Raw genomic sequence first — 17,480 nt, 5'->3', positions numbered from 1 at the left:
TTGTTAATTAACACAAAGTAATAACACAGTAATAACACTCAAAATGCTTTCACTTTATACATTTGTGATTCTCTCTCTCTCGCTCCCTCTCTCTCTGTGTGATAAACAACTGTGTCCTCAACAAAATGAAACAACAATTTAAAAAAGGGAAAAGAAAAAAATCACCCTTGAAATACAAGGAAGTTGGTATTAAAAGGTGTGTCTGATAGTCTGTTAGTCTACCTGACATACTTCTTATGTAATTGTTATAAATACCTTTCCAGTCGAACAAAGTGTGTTATCATTATTATGCATGAGTCAGAAGGTTAATTATGTTCTGTGGTGTGATTTGAAGAAGGCTATAGCCGAGCCCTCGGAGGTTGGGGGCTATAAACTATCTATCTATCTATAAAAAGCATAAGTGGCCATTCTACAATTGCTATTTGTGTGTTTATGCTGCAGCTTTGTCAATCTCCTCTTGCTCAGTTAAAGTTTGACTCAAAGTGTGCGGCTTAATTTGTAGTTTATAAACTGTATTTTTTGCCTTGGCGACAGTTTATCTCAGGAATGGATTAATTCGAAGTTGTACTCTTTTATTATCAGGTTTACATGCGCATGCAATTAAGTTGTCCGTGTTTACACAAGGTTGTATTGGGTATTGGGAGGTTTTCGCTACATTTCATCACAGTACACTGGTAACAGGAAAAAAAAATGTAGATGGTGATTTGCTGGCATCTGCTGGTGAAAGGACAGCAATGCCGTTTGCTATTGGTGGCAAACAAGCTCTTGATTTGATAGATTTGCATTTTGTCATCTGGAAAATTACGTAATTTTTTTACTATATATATATATATATATATATATAAAACTTTTTTTTTCCTTCCAAAGAAATAGTAATATGCATCATTATGGTATAGCAGCATTTCAGTTTATTGAATTCAGGCAAGTACAAACAAACATAACTTTAACTGTGTACATATATGTAAATGTGAATTTTGTGATTTATTATTCAGGTTTAGCTTCGTCTGAAGTCAAATAAAAACTTATATGAGGGTAGATATTGTTGCTGAGCAGTATCCTGTGGAGTCTTTGTGCCGCAGTTTCCTCGTTGATTACTTCGTCACACTCTCCAGCTCTCTCCAAACTCTTGAACAGTCTTGGCCACCGTGCCATCCGGTTTCATCCTGTCATTCAAAATTCTACCGTCGAAGTTGCCGCACAGGCCCCCCACCTTCCGTTTGTACGTACGTGGTAGAGTTATTTCTGCGGAAATAAAGCATTTGATTTCAGAGTGAAGAAACAAACCAAAAATATTTACAGGTGATAAGATTTGATAGTTTTTGTTTAAATCATGTCATTTCTGCCCTATCTGGTCTAAAATTGTCGTTTTGATCTTGTGATATTGGAAAGTTGTCACAGTTGTCAAAAAAGGTATGCTTGGTATTTGACTGTTGAGATCCTTCCCCCCCTAATACTAATATAATCACCTGCGTCACTTTGTCCACCATCAAACATTATGGAAAGACCAAAGTCGGTCTCGAGATAAATCCGGGAGGATTTCTTTTTAATCTTCAGACCAAGAGACGGTGAAACAGGTGTCTTAGTTCTCTGTCCATCCACCTGCAGGGAAGCAAAACCACAAGTTTTGAACAAATAATAAAACCGCAAAAAACAGTGTCACATGCCGTTGAAACTCACAAACAACTTCTGCCGCTTCTTGAACTCCACAGTATGATTGTACACTTTAATTTTGAGATTTAGCAATCTGTGGTGTTCTTCATGCTCGTTGCTTTCATCGTCATCATCGTCATAATCTTCTTCACTACTTCTCTCTTCATCCTCAACATCATTTGGTGTATTGGTGCCCTCTATGTAGACATCCTGGAGATTACTGGGCAAGTTTTTGGTTCGGACCAGCACATATGAGTGTTCTCCCTCAAAGTCATGCTTCATGTTGTCAAAAGTCCTGTACATGGGGTCTCCGTTTATTCTACACTCATCGAAACCTGTTGTGAGGCATAAATGTAATATTTAGAATTGATTAGAAATACAAAACGTAAGTTAAAACACGTTGATTAATGACTGTACCCGTTTTCTGGCAGTAATAATGCCCCTCTTCATTCTGAAAGCAAACAGCATTTCCTTCACACTCCTCTTCATCACACTCAATCTCCCCAGCATCATCTTCCCTCTCACATCTACATTTTTGTCTGCAGTGTTTGGTATACCACACTTGACCAAACTGAAACGACAGAACACACAGTAACATCAATGCACTTGGACTAAATTGATCCAATGACATTCTCAGTTGTCACTTACTGTGTATTTATTCCCGTTTCTGTCCACACATCCACATTGTTGGATTGGCACACAGACTCCGAGCTCCAGCACATAGCCATCATCACACACACACCCCGGCTCACAAACCCCACTGTCATTACAATGTGGGGGACCGTTCAAAAATCTGCAGGTTGGACTGCAGGCAAAGATACAAGGGCTGTAATGACTATTCCGTTGGCAGGATGGCGCTGCTGAGAGAGTGCGAGTGAGAGAGAGGATCAATTAATTTGAATTTAACCATATCACTCACTCTTCGTTTGTGCATAGCTAGCACTTTGTTTAACTTATACAGTGTACAAATTGCACTTGTCTTGGTGAGTCCTCCAGAGCGTCTGTATTAGCGGAATATTTTACGTGATAAAGCATTGTGTTGGTGCTATCGACTGCCGGTTCTTGCAAGGTTCATTGTCTGTCAATGGACTCACTTGATTCAGGTGCAGTTGGAGGCTGCGGTCTAACCGTTGTCGCTGGTTGAGATTCATTTGGTTGTTGTGGTTTGCTGGTCATCGTTGACTGTGGTTCAGTTGTTGCATTTGGAGGCTGAGGTTCGGGGGTTGTTGATTCAGGTCCGGCTGTTCCCGTCGGAGATTTGGTCGGAGTTTCTGGTGTCACTGATGTTTTTGGGTGTGATTCAGTTGTTGGTTCATTGCTTTCTGTTGTTGGAGGTACGGGTCTTGCTGTGGAGTCAGGGTATGTCACGGGTGCTGTCACTTCTTCAGTTGTTGGTTCAAGTCCTGGATCTTCTGTTGCTTCATCTACTGGGTGGCTGGTTGATGATGGGCGAGCTGTGGTAGTTGTCTGAGGTTCACTTGTAACCGTCGGACCTGGCCTTTCTGTCGTGGCACTTGTGTTTGAGTTCTTAGTTGTTGTTGGTCTGGTTGTCTGTGTTTCGGTGCTGGTTACGTCTGTTGTTGTTTTTATTGTAGGTATTGGTGGTTGTGTAGTTGATGATGTGTTTTGTATCGGAGGTTGAGACTCTTCAGTTGTAACTGATTGAGTTGTCGTGGGTGCAGGGGGGGTAGGCTTAGTCAGATCTGTAAAATAAATCACTTTTAATCAACCGAAACCGGTTATGAGTAGACTGTGAATTCAAATCGATGATTACCTGAACAACGCCCACTATACAGGGATACATCATCTATGGCCACATCAGACTCTTCATTAGAACCTCGTCGACCCTCAAAAATGATCTAGTATTCAGAGTACACTTTAATTCTCCTCTCAACACTTCGCTGAAATTATACAGGAGGAACATTGTTCGAATTTCCCTACCTGAAAAGATCCAGTTGTGGTAAAGTCAACCTGGGCCAGACGCCACACATTCCCTTGATTATTCCTGATCCAGCTAATAGCATTAGCTTTGTTGTCTTGCAGCAAGTATACGTGGAGGCCCATTGTGTCGGCTGAGCCATACATATGATACCAGAAGTGCAGACACTGAGGACCGCCGGCAGAACATTCGGAACTGATGAGACGAGCCGTGTCTCCATGTGACGCGCTGTTGGCTTCAATGTAGAGATAGTGGCCGTCTAGATGACGACAAAAGAGGTTGATGAGTTAACCTTGTATTATAAATAGCAAATATGATTTCTTAGGAGGAAAAAAAATACCGTTCTTTAGGAGTTATGGTAGCTAGTTTTACTGGTGCTACGATTAATTGAGGAATCGGCAACTAATCGATTAGCAAATTAATCAAGATCTATTCTAATAATTGAGTAATTGTTGAGCGCCATTGTTCAACTTAAAAATAGATTCAGCCTCTCAAAAGGAAACAATTTTGTACCAGAAGGCATGGCTGACTTTCTTTGACTTCTTCTGTAATTATCATAAATAACTTACGAGCCTAATGAACATAAAGGGAAACTTTACTGCAAATGAGTCAGGAGGTTAATTACGTCCTGTGGTGTGATCCGAAGAAGGTCCCGTCCTAAATGTTGGGGTTGAGCCACTTTGTCTTGTCCAGTCAAAGACATCAGTAATGAGCTGATTCCACTGGCATAAATTGTTCTCAAAATTACAGTCGAGTTGGCACACTGGAAAGTTAGAAATATTCCATTAGTGACAGCACATTAAAAGGAGGCTAGAATAAAATAACTTCGAACAATCACTGTACCTGAGTGAGGTGATTGACTCTGTTCATCTTCAGTAAAATTATGAATGATATTAGTTGTGGCTTCAATGAACGGAGGCGCTGTGGCATTTGCTACAGGTGGCCAAGCTGTGGTCTGGAATCCATCTGTAACATTCAATGCAGGAAGCTCTGTAACGGCAGGAAGAGTAGCGTTTGCTTCAGGTTTCGGTGGCGGGGTCGTGACCACACCGCTTAGATCTGAAAACAGAAGTTAAGGTTGGAATATTGAGTGGCCAATCCTTGAAACGACCAATACGTTTGTATTCAATGTGCATTTTTCCGACCTGAGCAACGGCCATTGTAAAGTTTTACATCGTCTATGGCGACATCCGATTCTTCATTGGAACCTCTGCGCCCCTCAATAATGATCTAAGGAAGGGAAAAAAAATGTGGTATTCGTCTGGTATTCTTTTTTTGCACCATTGCAACATCGTTTGCTGACCATATTTACATGAACATACCTGGAAAGCTCCCGTGGCCGTCATGTCCACCTGAGCCAAGTGCCACATATTTCCTTGATCATTCCTCTTCCACCAAATAACTTTGGCTTTTTTGTCCTGCACGGAATATAAATGGAGGCCCATAGTATCGGCCGAGCCGTACATATGGTACCAGAACTGCAGACATTGAGGACCGGTGGCAGAGCAAGTTGAACTCATGAGACGAGCCGTGTCTCCATGTGACGCGGTACTGGCCTCGATGTAGAGGTAGTGACCGTCTAGAGAAGAGAAATCAAAAGGTCACTTTTGTGAAATACGTTCTTCATCGGTGTGTTTTACGCTGGGTGTATCCTGGTCGTACCTCCAGTGTGGTCAGAGGCGGGGCCTGTCATTGGGGTCGGCGTAGAACCACTTTGCCATGTCCAGTCAAAAGCGTCTGTGATCATCTGATTCCAGCTGCAGGAGTTTCTATCGAAGCTGCAATTCAAGCTACATACTGCAGAAGAAAAAAAAAGTAACAGTTGCGCAAATTCGCAGTCAATTACTCTTCAAAAATGATATTTCAGGCTAGTGTCCTTACCTTGTAAAATTTGAAATCAATTTAAAAGCAGAACTACCTGGACGTAGGCGGTTTTACAGGGTACCAAAGGGTGGCAGCTGCCACCTTTACAGAATTCCTTGCCACCACCCCCGTTGGCAATGAATCTATCGATTACTTAAAATGCTCGCTGGACTTATTTTCCGATTACTCAGCTAAGTCAATGTTAAGTTTAACTTTCTTTGAACTAACCTGGATCTGAGGGAAGGACATCTGCAGTTAAGGGAGGTTCTGTTCCACTTTCCAGACTACCTAAAGAAAGAGTTCAATAACACTGTTAAATCTTGATAAACTGACATTTTAATTGCAATGCGACACAATCAATTTTTATTTTAATTGTTGATTACTTAAGCAAGACTCGAACTGAATGGAAATGTCATCGATTGCCATCGTCAGAAATATTCCATTATTGATAGCACATTAAAAAGGAGGCTAAAATAAAAATAAATTCAAAACTCCCAAGTAAAAAGAAAGTCATCCAACAATCGCTGTACCTGAGTGAGGTGATAGGCTCTGTTCATCTTCAGTAAAATTATTAATAATGATATTAGTTGTGGCTTCAATGAACGGAGGCGCTGTGACATTTGCTACAGGTGGCCAAGCTGTGGTCGGGAATGCATCTGTAACATTCAATGCAGGAAGCTCTGTAACGGCAGGAAGAGTAGCGTTTGCTTCAGGTTTTGGTGGCGGGGTCGTCGCCGTACCGCTTAGGTCTGAAAACAGAAGTTTAGTTTGGAATATTAAGTGGCCAGTCCTTGAAACGAGCAATACGTTTGGATTGATTATTCGATTTTTCCGACCTGAGCAACGGCCATTGTAAAGTTTTACATCGTCTATGGCGACATCCGATTCTTCATTGGAACCTCTGCGCCCCTCAATAATGATCTAAGGAAGGGAAAAAAAATGTGGTATTCGTCTGGTATTCTTTTTTTGCACCATTGCAACATCGTTTGCTGACCATATTTACATGAACATACCTGGAAAGCTCCCGTGGCCGTCATGTCCACCTGAGCCAAGTGCCACATATTTCCTTGATCATTCCTCTTCCACCAAATAACTTTGGCTTTTTTGTCCTGCACGGAATATAAATGGAGGCCCATAGTATCGGCCGAGCCGTACATATGGTACCAGAACTGCAGACATTGAGGACCGGTGGCAGAGCAAGTTGAACTCATGAGACGAGCCGTGTCTCCATGTGACGCGGTACTGGCCTCGATGTAGAGGTAGTGACCGTCTAGAGAAGAGAAATCAAAAGGTCACTTTTGTGAAATACGTTCTTCATCGGTGTGTTTTACGCTGGGTGTATCCTGGTCGTACCTCCAGTGTGGTCAGAGGCGGGGCCTGTCATTGGGGTCGGCGTAGAACCACTTTGCCATGTCCAGTCAAAAGCGTCTGTGATCATCTGATTCCAGCTGCAGGAGTTTCTATCGAAGCTGCAATTCAAGCTACATACTGCAGAAGAAAAAAAAAGTAACAGTTGCGCAAATTCGCAGTCAATTACTCTTCAAAAATGATATTTCAGGCTAGTGTCCTTACCTTGTAAAATTTGAAATCAATTTAAAAGCAGAACTACCTGGACGTAGGCGGTTTTACAGGGTACCAAAGGGTGGCAGCTGCCACCTTTACAGAATTCCTTGCCACCACCCCCGTTGGCAATGAATCTATCGATTACTTAAAATGCTCGCTGGACTTATTTTCCGATTACTCAGCTAAGTCAATGTTAAGTTTAACTTTCTTTGAACTAACCTGGATCTGAGGGAAGGACATCTGCAGTTAAGGGAGGTTCTGTTCCACTTTCCAGACTACCTAAAGAAAGAGTTCAATAACACTGTTAAATCTTGATAAACTGACATTTTAATTGCAATGCGACACAATCAATTTTTATTTTAATTGTTGATTACTTAAGCAAGACTCGAACTGAATGGAAATGTCATCGATTGCCATCGTCAGAAATATTCCATTATTGATAGCACATTAAAAAGGAGGCTAAAATAAAAATAAATTCAAAACTCCCAAGTAAAAAGAAAGTCATCCAACAATCGCTGTACCTGAGTGAGGTGATAGGCTCTGTTCATCTTCAGTAAAATTATTAATAATGATATTAGTTGTGGCTTCAATGAACGGAGGCGCTGTGACATTTGCTACAGGTGGCCAAGCTGTGGTCGGGAATGCATCTGTAACATTCAATGCAGGAAGCTCTGTAACGGCAGGAAGAGTAGCGTTTGCTTCAGGTTTTGGTGGCGGGGTCGTCGCCGTACCGCTTAGGTCTGAAAACAGAAGTTTAGTTTGGAATATTAAGTGGCCAGTCCTTGAAACGAGCAATACGTTTGGATTGATTATTCGATTTTTCCGACCTGAGCAACGGCCATTGTAAAGTTTTACATCGTCTATGGCGACATCCGATTCTTCATTGGAACCTCTGCGCCCCTCAATAATGATCTAAGGAAGGGAAAAAAAATGTGGTATTCGTCTGGTATTCTTTTTTTGCACCATTGCAACATCGTTTGCTGACCATATTTACATGAACATACCTGGAAAGCTCCCGTGGCCGTCATGTCCACCTGAGCCAAGTGCCACATATTTCCTTGATCATTCCTCTTCCACCAAATAACTTTGGCTTTTTTGTCCTGCACGGAATATAAATGGAGGCCCATAGTATCGGCCGAGCCGTACATATGGTACCAGAACTGCAGACATTGAGGACCGGTGGCAGAGCAAGTTGAACTCATGAGACGAGCCGTGTCTCCATGTGACGCGGTACTGGCCTCGATGTAGAGGTAGTGACCGTCTAGAGAAGAGAAATCAAAAGGTCACTTTTGTGAAATACGTTCTTCATCGGTGTGTTTTACGCTGGGTGTATCCTGGTCGTACCTCCAGTGTGGTCAGAGGCGGGGCCTGTCATTGGGGTCGGCGTAGAACCACTTTGCCATGTCCAGTCAAAAGCGTCTGTGATCATCTGATTCCAGCTGCAGGAGTTTCTATCGAAGCTGCAATTCAAGCTACATACTGCAGAAGAAAAAAAAAAGTAACAGTTGCGCAAATTCGCAGTCAATTACTCTTCAAAAATGATATTTCAGGCTAGTGTCCTTACCTTGTAAAATTTGAAATCAATTTAAAAGCAGAACTACCTGGATGTAGGCGGTTTTACAGGGTACCAAAGGGTGGCAGCTGCCACCTTTACAGAATTCCTTGCCACCACCCCCGTTGGCAATGAATCTATCGATTACTTAAAATGCTCGCTGGACTTATTTTCCGATTACTCAGCTAAGTCAATGTTAAGTTTAACTTTCTTTGAACTAACCTGGATCTGAGGGAAGGACATCTGCAGTTAAGGGAGGTTCTGTTCCACTTTCCAGACTACCTAAAGAAAGAGTTCAATAACACTGTTAAATCTTGATAAACTGACATTTTAATTGCAATGCGACACAATCAATTTTTATTTTAATTGTTGATTACTTGAGCAAGACTCGAACTGAATGGAAATGTCATCGATTGCCATCGTCAGAAATATTCCATTATTGATAGCACATTAAAAAGGAGGCTAAAATAAAAATAAATTCAAAACTCCCAAGTAAAAAGAAAGTCATCCAACAATCGCTGTACCTGAGTGAGGTGATAGGCTCTGTTCATCTTCAGTAAAATTATTAATAATGATATTAGTTGTGGCTTCAATGAACGGAGGCGCTGTGACATTTGCTACAGGTGGCCAAGCTGTGGTCGGGAATGCATCTGTAACATTCAATGCAGGAAGCTCTGTAACGGCAGGAAGAGTAGCGTTTGCTTCAGGTTTTGGTGGCGGGGTCGTCGCCGCACCGCTTAGGTCTGAAAACAGAAGTTTAGTTTGGAATATTAAGTGGCCAGTCCTTGAAACGAGCAATACGTTTGGATTGATTATTCGATTTTTCCGACCTGAGCAACGGCCATTGTAAAGTTTTACATCGTCTATGGCGACATCCGATTCTTCATTGGAACCTCTGCGCCCCTCAATAATGATCTAAGGAAGGGAAAAAAAATGTGGTATTCGTCTGGTATTCTTTTTTTGCACCATTGCAACATCGTTTGCTGACCATATTTACATGAACATACCTGGAAAGCTCCCGTGGCCGTCATGTCCACCTGAGCCAAGTGCCACATATTTCCTTGATCATTCCTCTTCCACCAAATAACTTTGGCTTTTTTGTCCTGCACGGAATATAAATGGAGGCCCATAGTATCGGCCGAGCCGTACATATGGTACCAGAACTGCAGACATTGAGGACCGGTGGCAGAGCAAGTTGAACTCATGAGACGAGCCGTGTCTCCATGTGACGCGGTACTGGCCTCGATGTAGAGGTAGTGACCGTCTAGAGAAGAGAAATCAAAAGGTCACTTTTGTGAAATACGTTCTTCATCGGTGTGTTTTACGCTGGGTGTATCCTGGTCGTACCTCCAGTGTGGTCAGAGGCGGGGCCTGTCATTGGGGTCGGCGTAGAACCACTTTGCCATGTCCAGTCAAAAGCGTCTGTGATCATCTGATTCCAGCTGCAGGAGTTTCTATCGAAGCTGCAATTCAAGCTACATACTGCAGAAGAAAAAAAAAAGTAACAGTTGCGCAAATTCGCAGTCAATTACTCTTCAAAAATGATATTTCAGGCTAGTGTCCTTACCTTGTAAAATTTTAAATCAATTTAAAAGCAGAACTACCAGGACGTTGGCAATTTTACAGGGTACCAAAGGGTGGCAGCTGCCACCTTTACAAAATGCCTTGCCACCACCCTCGACATTGAATATATTGCTACTAAAAATGCTCGCTCGACTTATTTTCTGGTAACTCAGCTCAGTCAGTGTAAATTTTAATTTTCTTTGAACTAACCTGGTTCTGAGGGAAGGACATCTGCAGCTAAGGAAGGTTCTGTTTCGCTTCCAGGACTACCTAAAGAAAGAGGTCAATAACAACTTGATATATTGGCATTTTAACTATAACATCACAAAATGTATTTTTTTTTTAAATCAAATCATGGATTACTTGAGCAAGACTCGAACTGGATGGAAATGTCATCGATTGCCACGTCTGAAAGAGCAGTAGTGCCTCTGATTCCCTCCACAATGATCTGACAAGGGTCAATATATGTGAAGAACCAAAGTCAGACCAAAGAAATCTTGTGAGGAATCAATGAAATCCACACATTGTCCAACCTGAAAAGGACTGACGACATTGATATCAACTTGTCCTAGATGCCATGCTTGCCCATGGTTATTTTTCATGGACCAAATCTTGGTAGCTTTATTTCCTTGGAGCAGGTACATATTAAGTGCCATAGCGGTGGCATTGCCATACATGTGGTACCAAAAGTGGAGGCAGGCCGGGCCGCTGTAATGGCACTCGGAGCTCAACAGACGAGCTGGATCTCCATGTGTTACACTGTCGCCCTCAATGTACAGATAGAATCCCGCTAGGGGGACAATCACACAGGCAATCAGTCATAAAGTGTTGATAATATCATGCAGTATGATTCATGTTATTTGCTTTTACCCCCAGTGGTGTGGTCATGATTTGGCCCACTTCCCGTTGTTGGGGTGGCACCGGAATATCTAGTCCAGTCAAAGGTGTCCTGTATGAGTTGCTGCCACCCGCACAGATTTTTTTCAAAGTCACACTTTATGGGACACACTATAGGGAAAGAAGTGTTCGATAATTAAATTTCACAGTGGGAATATTACATTTAAAATAAAACTTGACAAAAATTGTACAATATATATTGTACGGTATATAAAATAAAATACGGTTCTCATAGCTATGAAAATCTGCAAATATTGGGTGCAAAGTTCATGATTTCATTATACGACTGAAAAACTAAAATATTTAATCTCTCTTACAAGGTGGATCGGGTGTTTGAGCTGGAAGGGTTGGAGAGGGTGAAGTTGCGAGAGGCTTTTCCGTAGTTTGGGATTCCGCTGAAAAGCCCAAAACAAAAAAATCAAGTGGAACCTCATATTTTTGTACGGAACACTGAATTAAATCGTTTCATCGCTGTTCTCATCATCAAGCCGCACATCACTCACCACAGACTGAACCTGTCGCCCATTGAGGTAGCTCCACCCCGGCCACACGGCAAGCAACCGCATACGATTCAAGAGATTCACATAAGGTGTATCGGTTGCCACTTGTGGAACAATAGTCGTAAACACAATTATTGATGTATATGCTTGGGTGAATGATTTCATGGCACGGCGTGAAGACTTCGTCAAGGATGGCAAAACACTCAATGTAGGCCTCATTCTCCTCCTCGTCATTCTCACAGTGTCGGGGATCATTTGGGTGGGAAACGCATCTTGGGAGAAAGGATCAGTGGAGAATGATGACCATTACATTTATGACTTCAAGGCTGTTTGGCTCTCTATCCGACGGTAAAATAACTCACTCATTATCGTGTGGAGCCCTCCAGCTATCGCCAAACTCAAACGGGTCTTTTGAATTTTGGCCGCTTGGTTTTATGAAGTCATCGTCCTGCTGTTCTGAGTAGGTACCGCATAGGCCACATAGTTGATATTTGTAGCTCTCATCCACTTGCAAGAACAACCGGTTGTTCCCATCTATAACGATTCTTAGTCCAAAGGTTGTCTCCAAGACAACATAGCTATTATTTCGGTAAACCCAGACGGAACCATAAGAGGCAGTGGTGGAAAAAGGGAGGCCGACGTCGGTTGAATTCACCTGAAGTGACAGAGAGAGAAAAACGATTTTTGTGATCTCTTCCACAATATTTTCTTACATTGACTTGTGATGTTTGTCGTTTAAAGTGCAGTGAAATGGGTCAACTGTGAGTCCAAGCGTTCAGAAACTGACTTCCTCTCATGACGTGACCGAGTAATATCTGACCACCATAAACATGTCGGTTTGCAATCATGCTCACGACAGCAATGAATTACAACGGCAGATTTAGAACAAAGTGCACCTTGTGCCATAAACGTCATGAGAACATCCCGTGTTAATTATGCATTTATAAAGGGATGATATTCCTTTGGTGAATGAGTGCACCATGGTGACCTAATTTGTCATTTGAATAAATGATGAGATATTTTAATATGCAGAATGTTAAGTATTTTTGTGACCTCCATCCATCCATTTCTACACTGCTTATCATAATGTTGGAAGCTTGACTGACCCTATTCCAGCTGACTTTGTGCAAAAGACACTTTGTACTAGTTGAACTCTGCCACTGAGCGGGAATCGAACCCATGATGCCTACATATTGTAGATTCTGGAAACTGAACTGTCACACAATCATTGTTGTTGTGCGAACAATTTAGTGTGAAAATATTAGTGTGAAAAAAAATTACTTGAGCCAGACACTAAAAGTTAACGTGTTTTGCATTAAGAACATATAGTACTGCAATGAAAGAGGACACAATTCAATTTGTTACAAAACGTTTTTGCGATTAATTATCTAAAAAATATGATTTCTTATATATATATATATATATATATATATATTTATTTTTTAATTTTTTTTATTTTACCATTCAAAAAGTGCTAAACTATTCCGACAATGATCTTCCATCTTACTTACATAGACTTTGGTGCTCTGATTCAATGTCAGGTGCAACTCCTCAATTTGGAGAGTCACAGCATCCAGCTTGGACCGGGTCAAGTTATGAAGGGGAGGATGCATGTTGTGACCGGTCACCGTGAAATGGACTGAGCTTTCTGCTCCACACGTGGTAGCCAGTGTATAACTGCACCCCCCTTGAAAGTCATACGCCATCCCGTCAAAGGTAATATAGTGCGGATCACCGTACACGCTACAGGTGGCAGGTTTGATCGGGAAGCATCCTTTGACTCCATCCTCAACCTTACAAGCTTCACTTCTGGCGCATTCCATTTGAGTGCACTGGATTTTGTTGTTACCCATACATTGGCACAGCTGCAAACACTCTCCTTCCATGACCGTTTGTCCTTTCTGCAAATTGATTTGTGAGAATCGATCATAGTCTGAGACATTAGGCAAATCTAGTCATTGATTCTGTCTGAATCTTGTCCTACCTCATAGTGTCGACCATAATGCCAGCAACCACAGCCCTCAGTTGGAACACATTTGCCCCCGCTGAGTTTGAAGCCATCGTCGCACTCGCACTTCTCCTCACAACTTCCACAAGATCCCACTAAATCCGCACTGGAGCACACGTCAGGACATCCTTTAGCACATGAGTTGTAATGGCTATTCTCACCACACTGTGGAGCTGTGGGACAGAGAGCGATTACCACACCTTTTAAGCGGCATCTTTTTATTACAGTCATCTATTTCATACTATTTATTGGAACAGAAATTAAAGCAATGAAGTAGCATACGGCACATTGTAGCGCTCCACCATGAAGGCACAGTGACTCCAGCATCTCTGCAGATATCGGCGTACGTCTGTAATGTGTCACAGAGCACTGAAGGGTCCCCGTGAGTGGAGCACATTTTGTTCACGCATCCCCTGAAGTAGCTTTCTGCTCCCAGAAATGAACGGCATGCTGCAAATGGTCCAGTATTGGAGAGGAGGACTCCACATTTTCGCTCATTGCCATACTCGGCTTCTTCTGCAGGCTCACACTGGTGAGGAGCTAGAATCGTTTTACAGGTGGAGTTTAACTGCTCAGGATTTCTCATATCATCTTCTCGAAGATTGTTAAAGTTTCCACATATGCCGCAGACTTTCTCTGAGTAAACGGATGGCAGGTTGACATGAACATCGCCCGCGTTGTCGAATGACACGGAAAGGCCAAAACTAGTTTCGAGTACAACAGCTGCCAGGTTACTCTTGATTTTGACTGTGTTGCTCCTGAATTTGAGTGGAAGATTCCTCCAGATTCCGTTGACCTAAAGGACAAAACCAGTTAGACATTTCTTTCTTGAGTTGATTAGTTATTGACAGCAGATAAAATAACTGCCCATAACTTTCTGTCACGGCTCTATTTGAAGAAAAGTCTTTTAAACGCATTACGTTTGCTAACCTGTCGATCTTTGATCTCTGAGCTGTTTGGCCTTAAAGTAATACTGCTGTTTTCTAAAGCATACAAAGCCGGAGTAACTATCGTTTGAAGACAAATTGATAGCCAGTTAGCCTCAGATAAAACTGTGTAGTCATTACTCGTGACAGTCCGATACCGATTATTAGTAGTCATGGGGGCCGATAACCGATATTTAAAGCCGATATTAATTTCTGGAAAAAAAGGTGTAAAATGGTGTCAACATTATTGAAAAATAAAAACTCCAAAACTTAACATGTTAAAGCTTTTTTTTTTTAAAGATTTTAGAAAATAGACAATGTTGTCAAGTAAGAAGCTTACTGCTGATTGCTTGCACTAGTAACCAATCTGTGGGCGGGTCAATCTGCTTCTGCAAGCAGGGCCACGAGCACAGCAGAGCGAGAGAAGTGCTTTGCAGCGAGCCAAAATAAACCAGCTTTTACTTTATCGGCCTTTAAATTAAAAAAAAAAAAAAAAGGGCAGATGACGATAATCGGCAAAATGCCAAATATCGGCCCTGATAATCGGCCCGGCCAATAATCGGTTTATCAATAGTCATTAGTCACACCCTTGAATTGTCTTACGATGGTTTACTCACCACAACTCCGTGCGTCCTCCGTTTCAAAAGAGACACCCTGTCATTCCCCACAGACACAATGACCTGCTGCACAGGTGGAACTGATGAATTCCCATCATGGTCACTGACCACCTCCACGCTAAAGGTGGACAACGGCTCAGAGGGAGAGCAGGTCTTTGCCAGAATGTAGTTGCAGGGGGCCGTGAAGTGAAATAACACTCCATCAAAAGTGCTGCAGTCTGTGTTGCTATGTATAGTACACATCCCATTGTTAGACGCCTCCCTGGGGCTTCGTCTTTGAGGACCACAGCTTTGACCCTTCGGACACTCGGAGGGAGCGCAGGAAAGCTGTCTGTCTGAGCAGAGGCAGCGAGTGGACTGGTCTGGCCATATCTCTTTGTTTGGATCGCACTGGTGTCCTGTGGGAACGGAGACCCCAATAAATAATTACTTTGTATCCGCCAGCTCTACGGAGTGGGACCATGAAGTGATATGTTGAGGCATTTTACGGTCTGAAGTAGGGCTGTGCAATTAATCGAATTATTACTCTATTTTTATCATATATATATATATATATATATATATATATATATATATATATATATATATATATATATATACTTATTTCATTTAGATTTAAAATAATAATAAAAAAATAATTCATTAAAAATAAATAAATAAATAATAAGAATAAAAAATATATATTTATTAATTATTTCTATAAGAATTACTCACCACATGGTCCTCTCCTTACTCCAATGCTGTTAAATATGACCTGATTCTCCAAGGACACAGTTTTGACTGCTTCAAGGACAACCTAATTAAAAGACAATTATTGACATTGACTCGCATATTAACATACGATAAACATTTTCAGATTCATTTTTATAAACGGTTCTTCTTACCTTTGTCCCAGACTCAATGATGTTTAGTGGCACAAACACCTGTCGCCAAGAATCTCGTACCAGTGCAGGCATGATCCAGATTTCCACTAGACCAGTACTGGTTTTGAGCAAAGCTCGGAGTTTTGAAGCATTAGGAGGGACCAGGTACCAGAACTCAAGACAGGCTTCACCTTGGTCCAGTGCCTCACTTTCTATTGCAGCCACCGTTATAGCATCTGGAGGTCAAAAGGCAGTGAGACAATCCACATATGCCGCATTAAAAAGAAATGTCAAAGTTTTAATCTAGTGCAACACATGTAACTAAACATTGTATGTAATTTATTTATTATTTCATTTTTTTTATTGAAAATAACTGTGCTAAACTGTCTGCCTATATTACTGATCGGTTAGTTAATCAAATGCAACGGTGGTTTCCTGCAGAATTAAATGGAATAGTAGTGCAAATAAATCTCAACAGTTAAATGTTGGTGCTTTTTCCCGGATATGAGAGTCGGAAAACCTAATACAGAAGCAAAATTATGTTTTTATCTCTTTCTTACGTGATTTGTAGTGTCTCGTTGTCCAGCCGCAGTCTGTGTTGCCACTTTTGCCAAATGAACACTGTGTTACATATTCTGTCAAGGAGTAGAAAAAAAATTTCATTTTTGGAAAATCATTGTTGTGATCTTTTGACAAGCCATAGCAATGACCTCATACCTGAATCTCTCCTCCAGTCGGGTAACGTAATGGATGAAATGTCATTTTCTGACCTAATAAAATGGGGAAATATATTAGATCTTTTTCACAAATTACCTTTTGCCCAAAACACAGCATCTTAAGTGGAAGAGCGTGACGTTTAATTTATTACCTGCATTGAGTCCCCGTCTGAGTTAGAATGAGGAGAGTCACTGTGACCAACAAATCTGCGCAGAAGCCTCCAAGCATGGCTGATCCCTTAACGCCAGCTCTTCTCTCGCTAATACGCTCACCTTGACGATCTTACGAATGGATGATGAGGAGTGACTTGTTTTTGTGGGGACACGGATGAATGAATGTGACCTTTTTCACTGTCAGGACAGAGTGAGGACGCTCGCTTGTGTCACTCTGCGGAAGGAAGCATAGGGTGTAAGGTTTTTATAGCCCGACGGTGAACGCGGTGATCACTTTGGTGGGTGGGGACAATCATTTGAAAACAAAGGACTGGGTCTGTGGCATAGGAAAAAAAAAAGTTCTTTGACTCATGCCAGCTGCGACCCAGTTACAGGAAATGTCAATAGATAAGGTCAGTGTTTTAGTGTTGCTAGGTTGTAAAAATACAGATATGAATAAATGCTTGAAGAAACGCATCAGTTGACAAAAACGTGTCGTAAAAGAGAACAGCAAATGGATTCATAGTTACCTCTGGATTTAAAAATAAATAAATAAATAAATAAATAAAAAAATCAGAGCACCAAATTCTATGTAAGTAAGATGGAAGATCATTATCGGAATAGTTTTGCACTTTTTGAATGGTAAAATAAATAAATAAAAATAAAATAA

At 41.5% G+C, this 17,480-nt stretch overlaps 1 protein-coding gene and 1 long non-coding RNA gene across 7 annotated transcripts in view; one reads left to right on the top strand and one right to left on the bottom strand.

Annotated features, from left to right (window-relative positions):
- LOC148326086 (uncharacterized) overlaps positions 1 to 17,480 on the top strand; it is a 117,297-nt gene that overhangs the window by 10,440 nt on the left and 89,377 nt on the right. The window lies entirely within an intron of this gene.
- LOC148326087 (uncharacterized) lies at positions 886 to 16,893 on the bottom strand. Its single transcript, XM_088311522.1, has 44 exons — positions 16,810 to 16,893; positions 16,659 to 16,711; positions 16,502 to 16,576; positions 15,963 to 16,177; positions 15,793 to 15,874; positions 15,079 to 15,476; positions 13,818 to 14,331; positions 13,512 to 13,708; positions 13,039 to 13,428; positions 11,890 to 12,182; positions 11,531 to 11,799; positions 11,345 to 11,422; positions 11,001 to 11,138; positions 10,664 to 10,920; positions 10,494 to 10,578; positions 10,341 to 10,400; positions 9,915 to 10,049; positions 9,575 to 9,831; positions 9,398 to 9,482; positions 9,092 to 9,310; positions 8,790 to 8,849; positions 8,360 to 8,494; positions 8,020 to 8,276; positions 7,843 to 7,927; positions 7,537 to 7,755; positions 7,235 to 7,294; positions 6,806 to 6,940; positions 6,466 to 6,722; positions 6,289 to 6,373; positions 5,983 to 6,201; positions 5,681 to 5,740; positions 5,252 to 5,386; positions 4,912 to 5,168; positions 4,735 to 4,819; positions 4,433 to 4,648; positions 4,215 to 4,352; positions 3,592 to 3,848; positions 3,425 to 3,509; positions 2,745 to 3,353; positions 2,299 to 2,510; positions 2,068 to 2,221; positions 1,678 to 1,985; positions 1,467 to 1,599; positions 886 to 1,242 (listed from the first exon to the last, which is right to left on the bottom strand). Exons 1-44 carry the CDS (start codon positions 16,884 to 16,886, stop codon positions 1,100 to 1,102), a joined length of 8,181 nt encoding a protein of 2,726 aa, XP_088167648.1. The 5' UTR covers positions 16,887 to 16,893; the 3' UTR covers positions 886 to 1,099.

This window comes from Idiotropiscis lumnitzeri, chromosome 12 (assembly GCF_059441095.1).
Source record: "Idiotropiscis lumnitzeri isolate Australia: NSW breed Sydney's pygmy pipehorse chromosome 12, RoL_Ilum_1.0, whole genome shotgun sequence".
In the NCBI taxonomy this organism is placed as follows: Eukaryota; Metazoa; Chordata; class Actinopteri; order Syngnathiformes; family Syngnathidae; genus Idiotropiscis; species Idiotropiscis lumnitzeri.
This window is presented reverse-complemented; position numbering and strand designations above follow the sequence as displayed.

What these genes read in the sequence shown, in the direction of transcription:
- LOC148326087 (XM_088311522.1), bottom strand. Translation starts at nt 16,886, where the DNA reads ATGCTTGGAGGCTTCTGCGCAGATTTGTTGGTCACAGTGACTCTCCTC. An exon ending in ATTATGGTCGACACTATGAG is followed by an intron (nt 13,429 to 13,511) that starts GTAGGACAAGAT and finishes ATCAATTTGCAG; the next exon opens with AAAGGACAAACGGTCATGGA. An exon ending in AGGGCTCCACACGATAATGA is followed by an intron (nt 11,800 to 11,889) that starts GTGAGTTATTTT and finishes CTTTCTCCCAAG; the next exon opens with ATGCGTTTCCCACCCAAATG.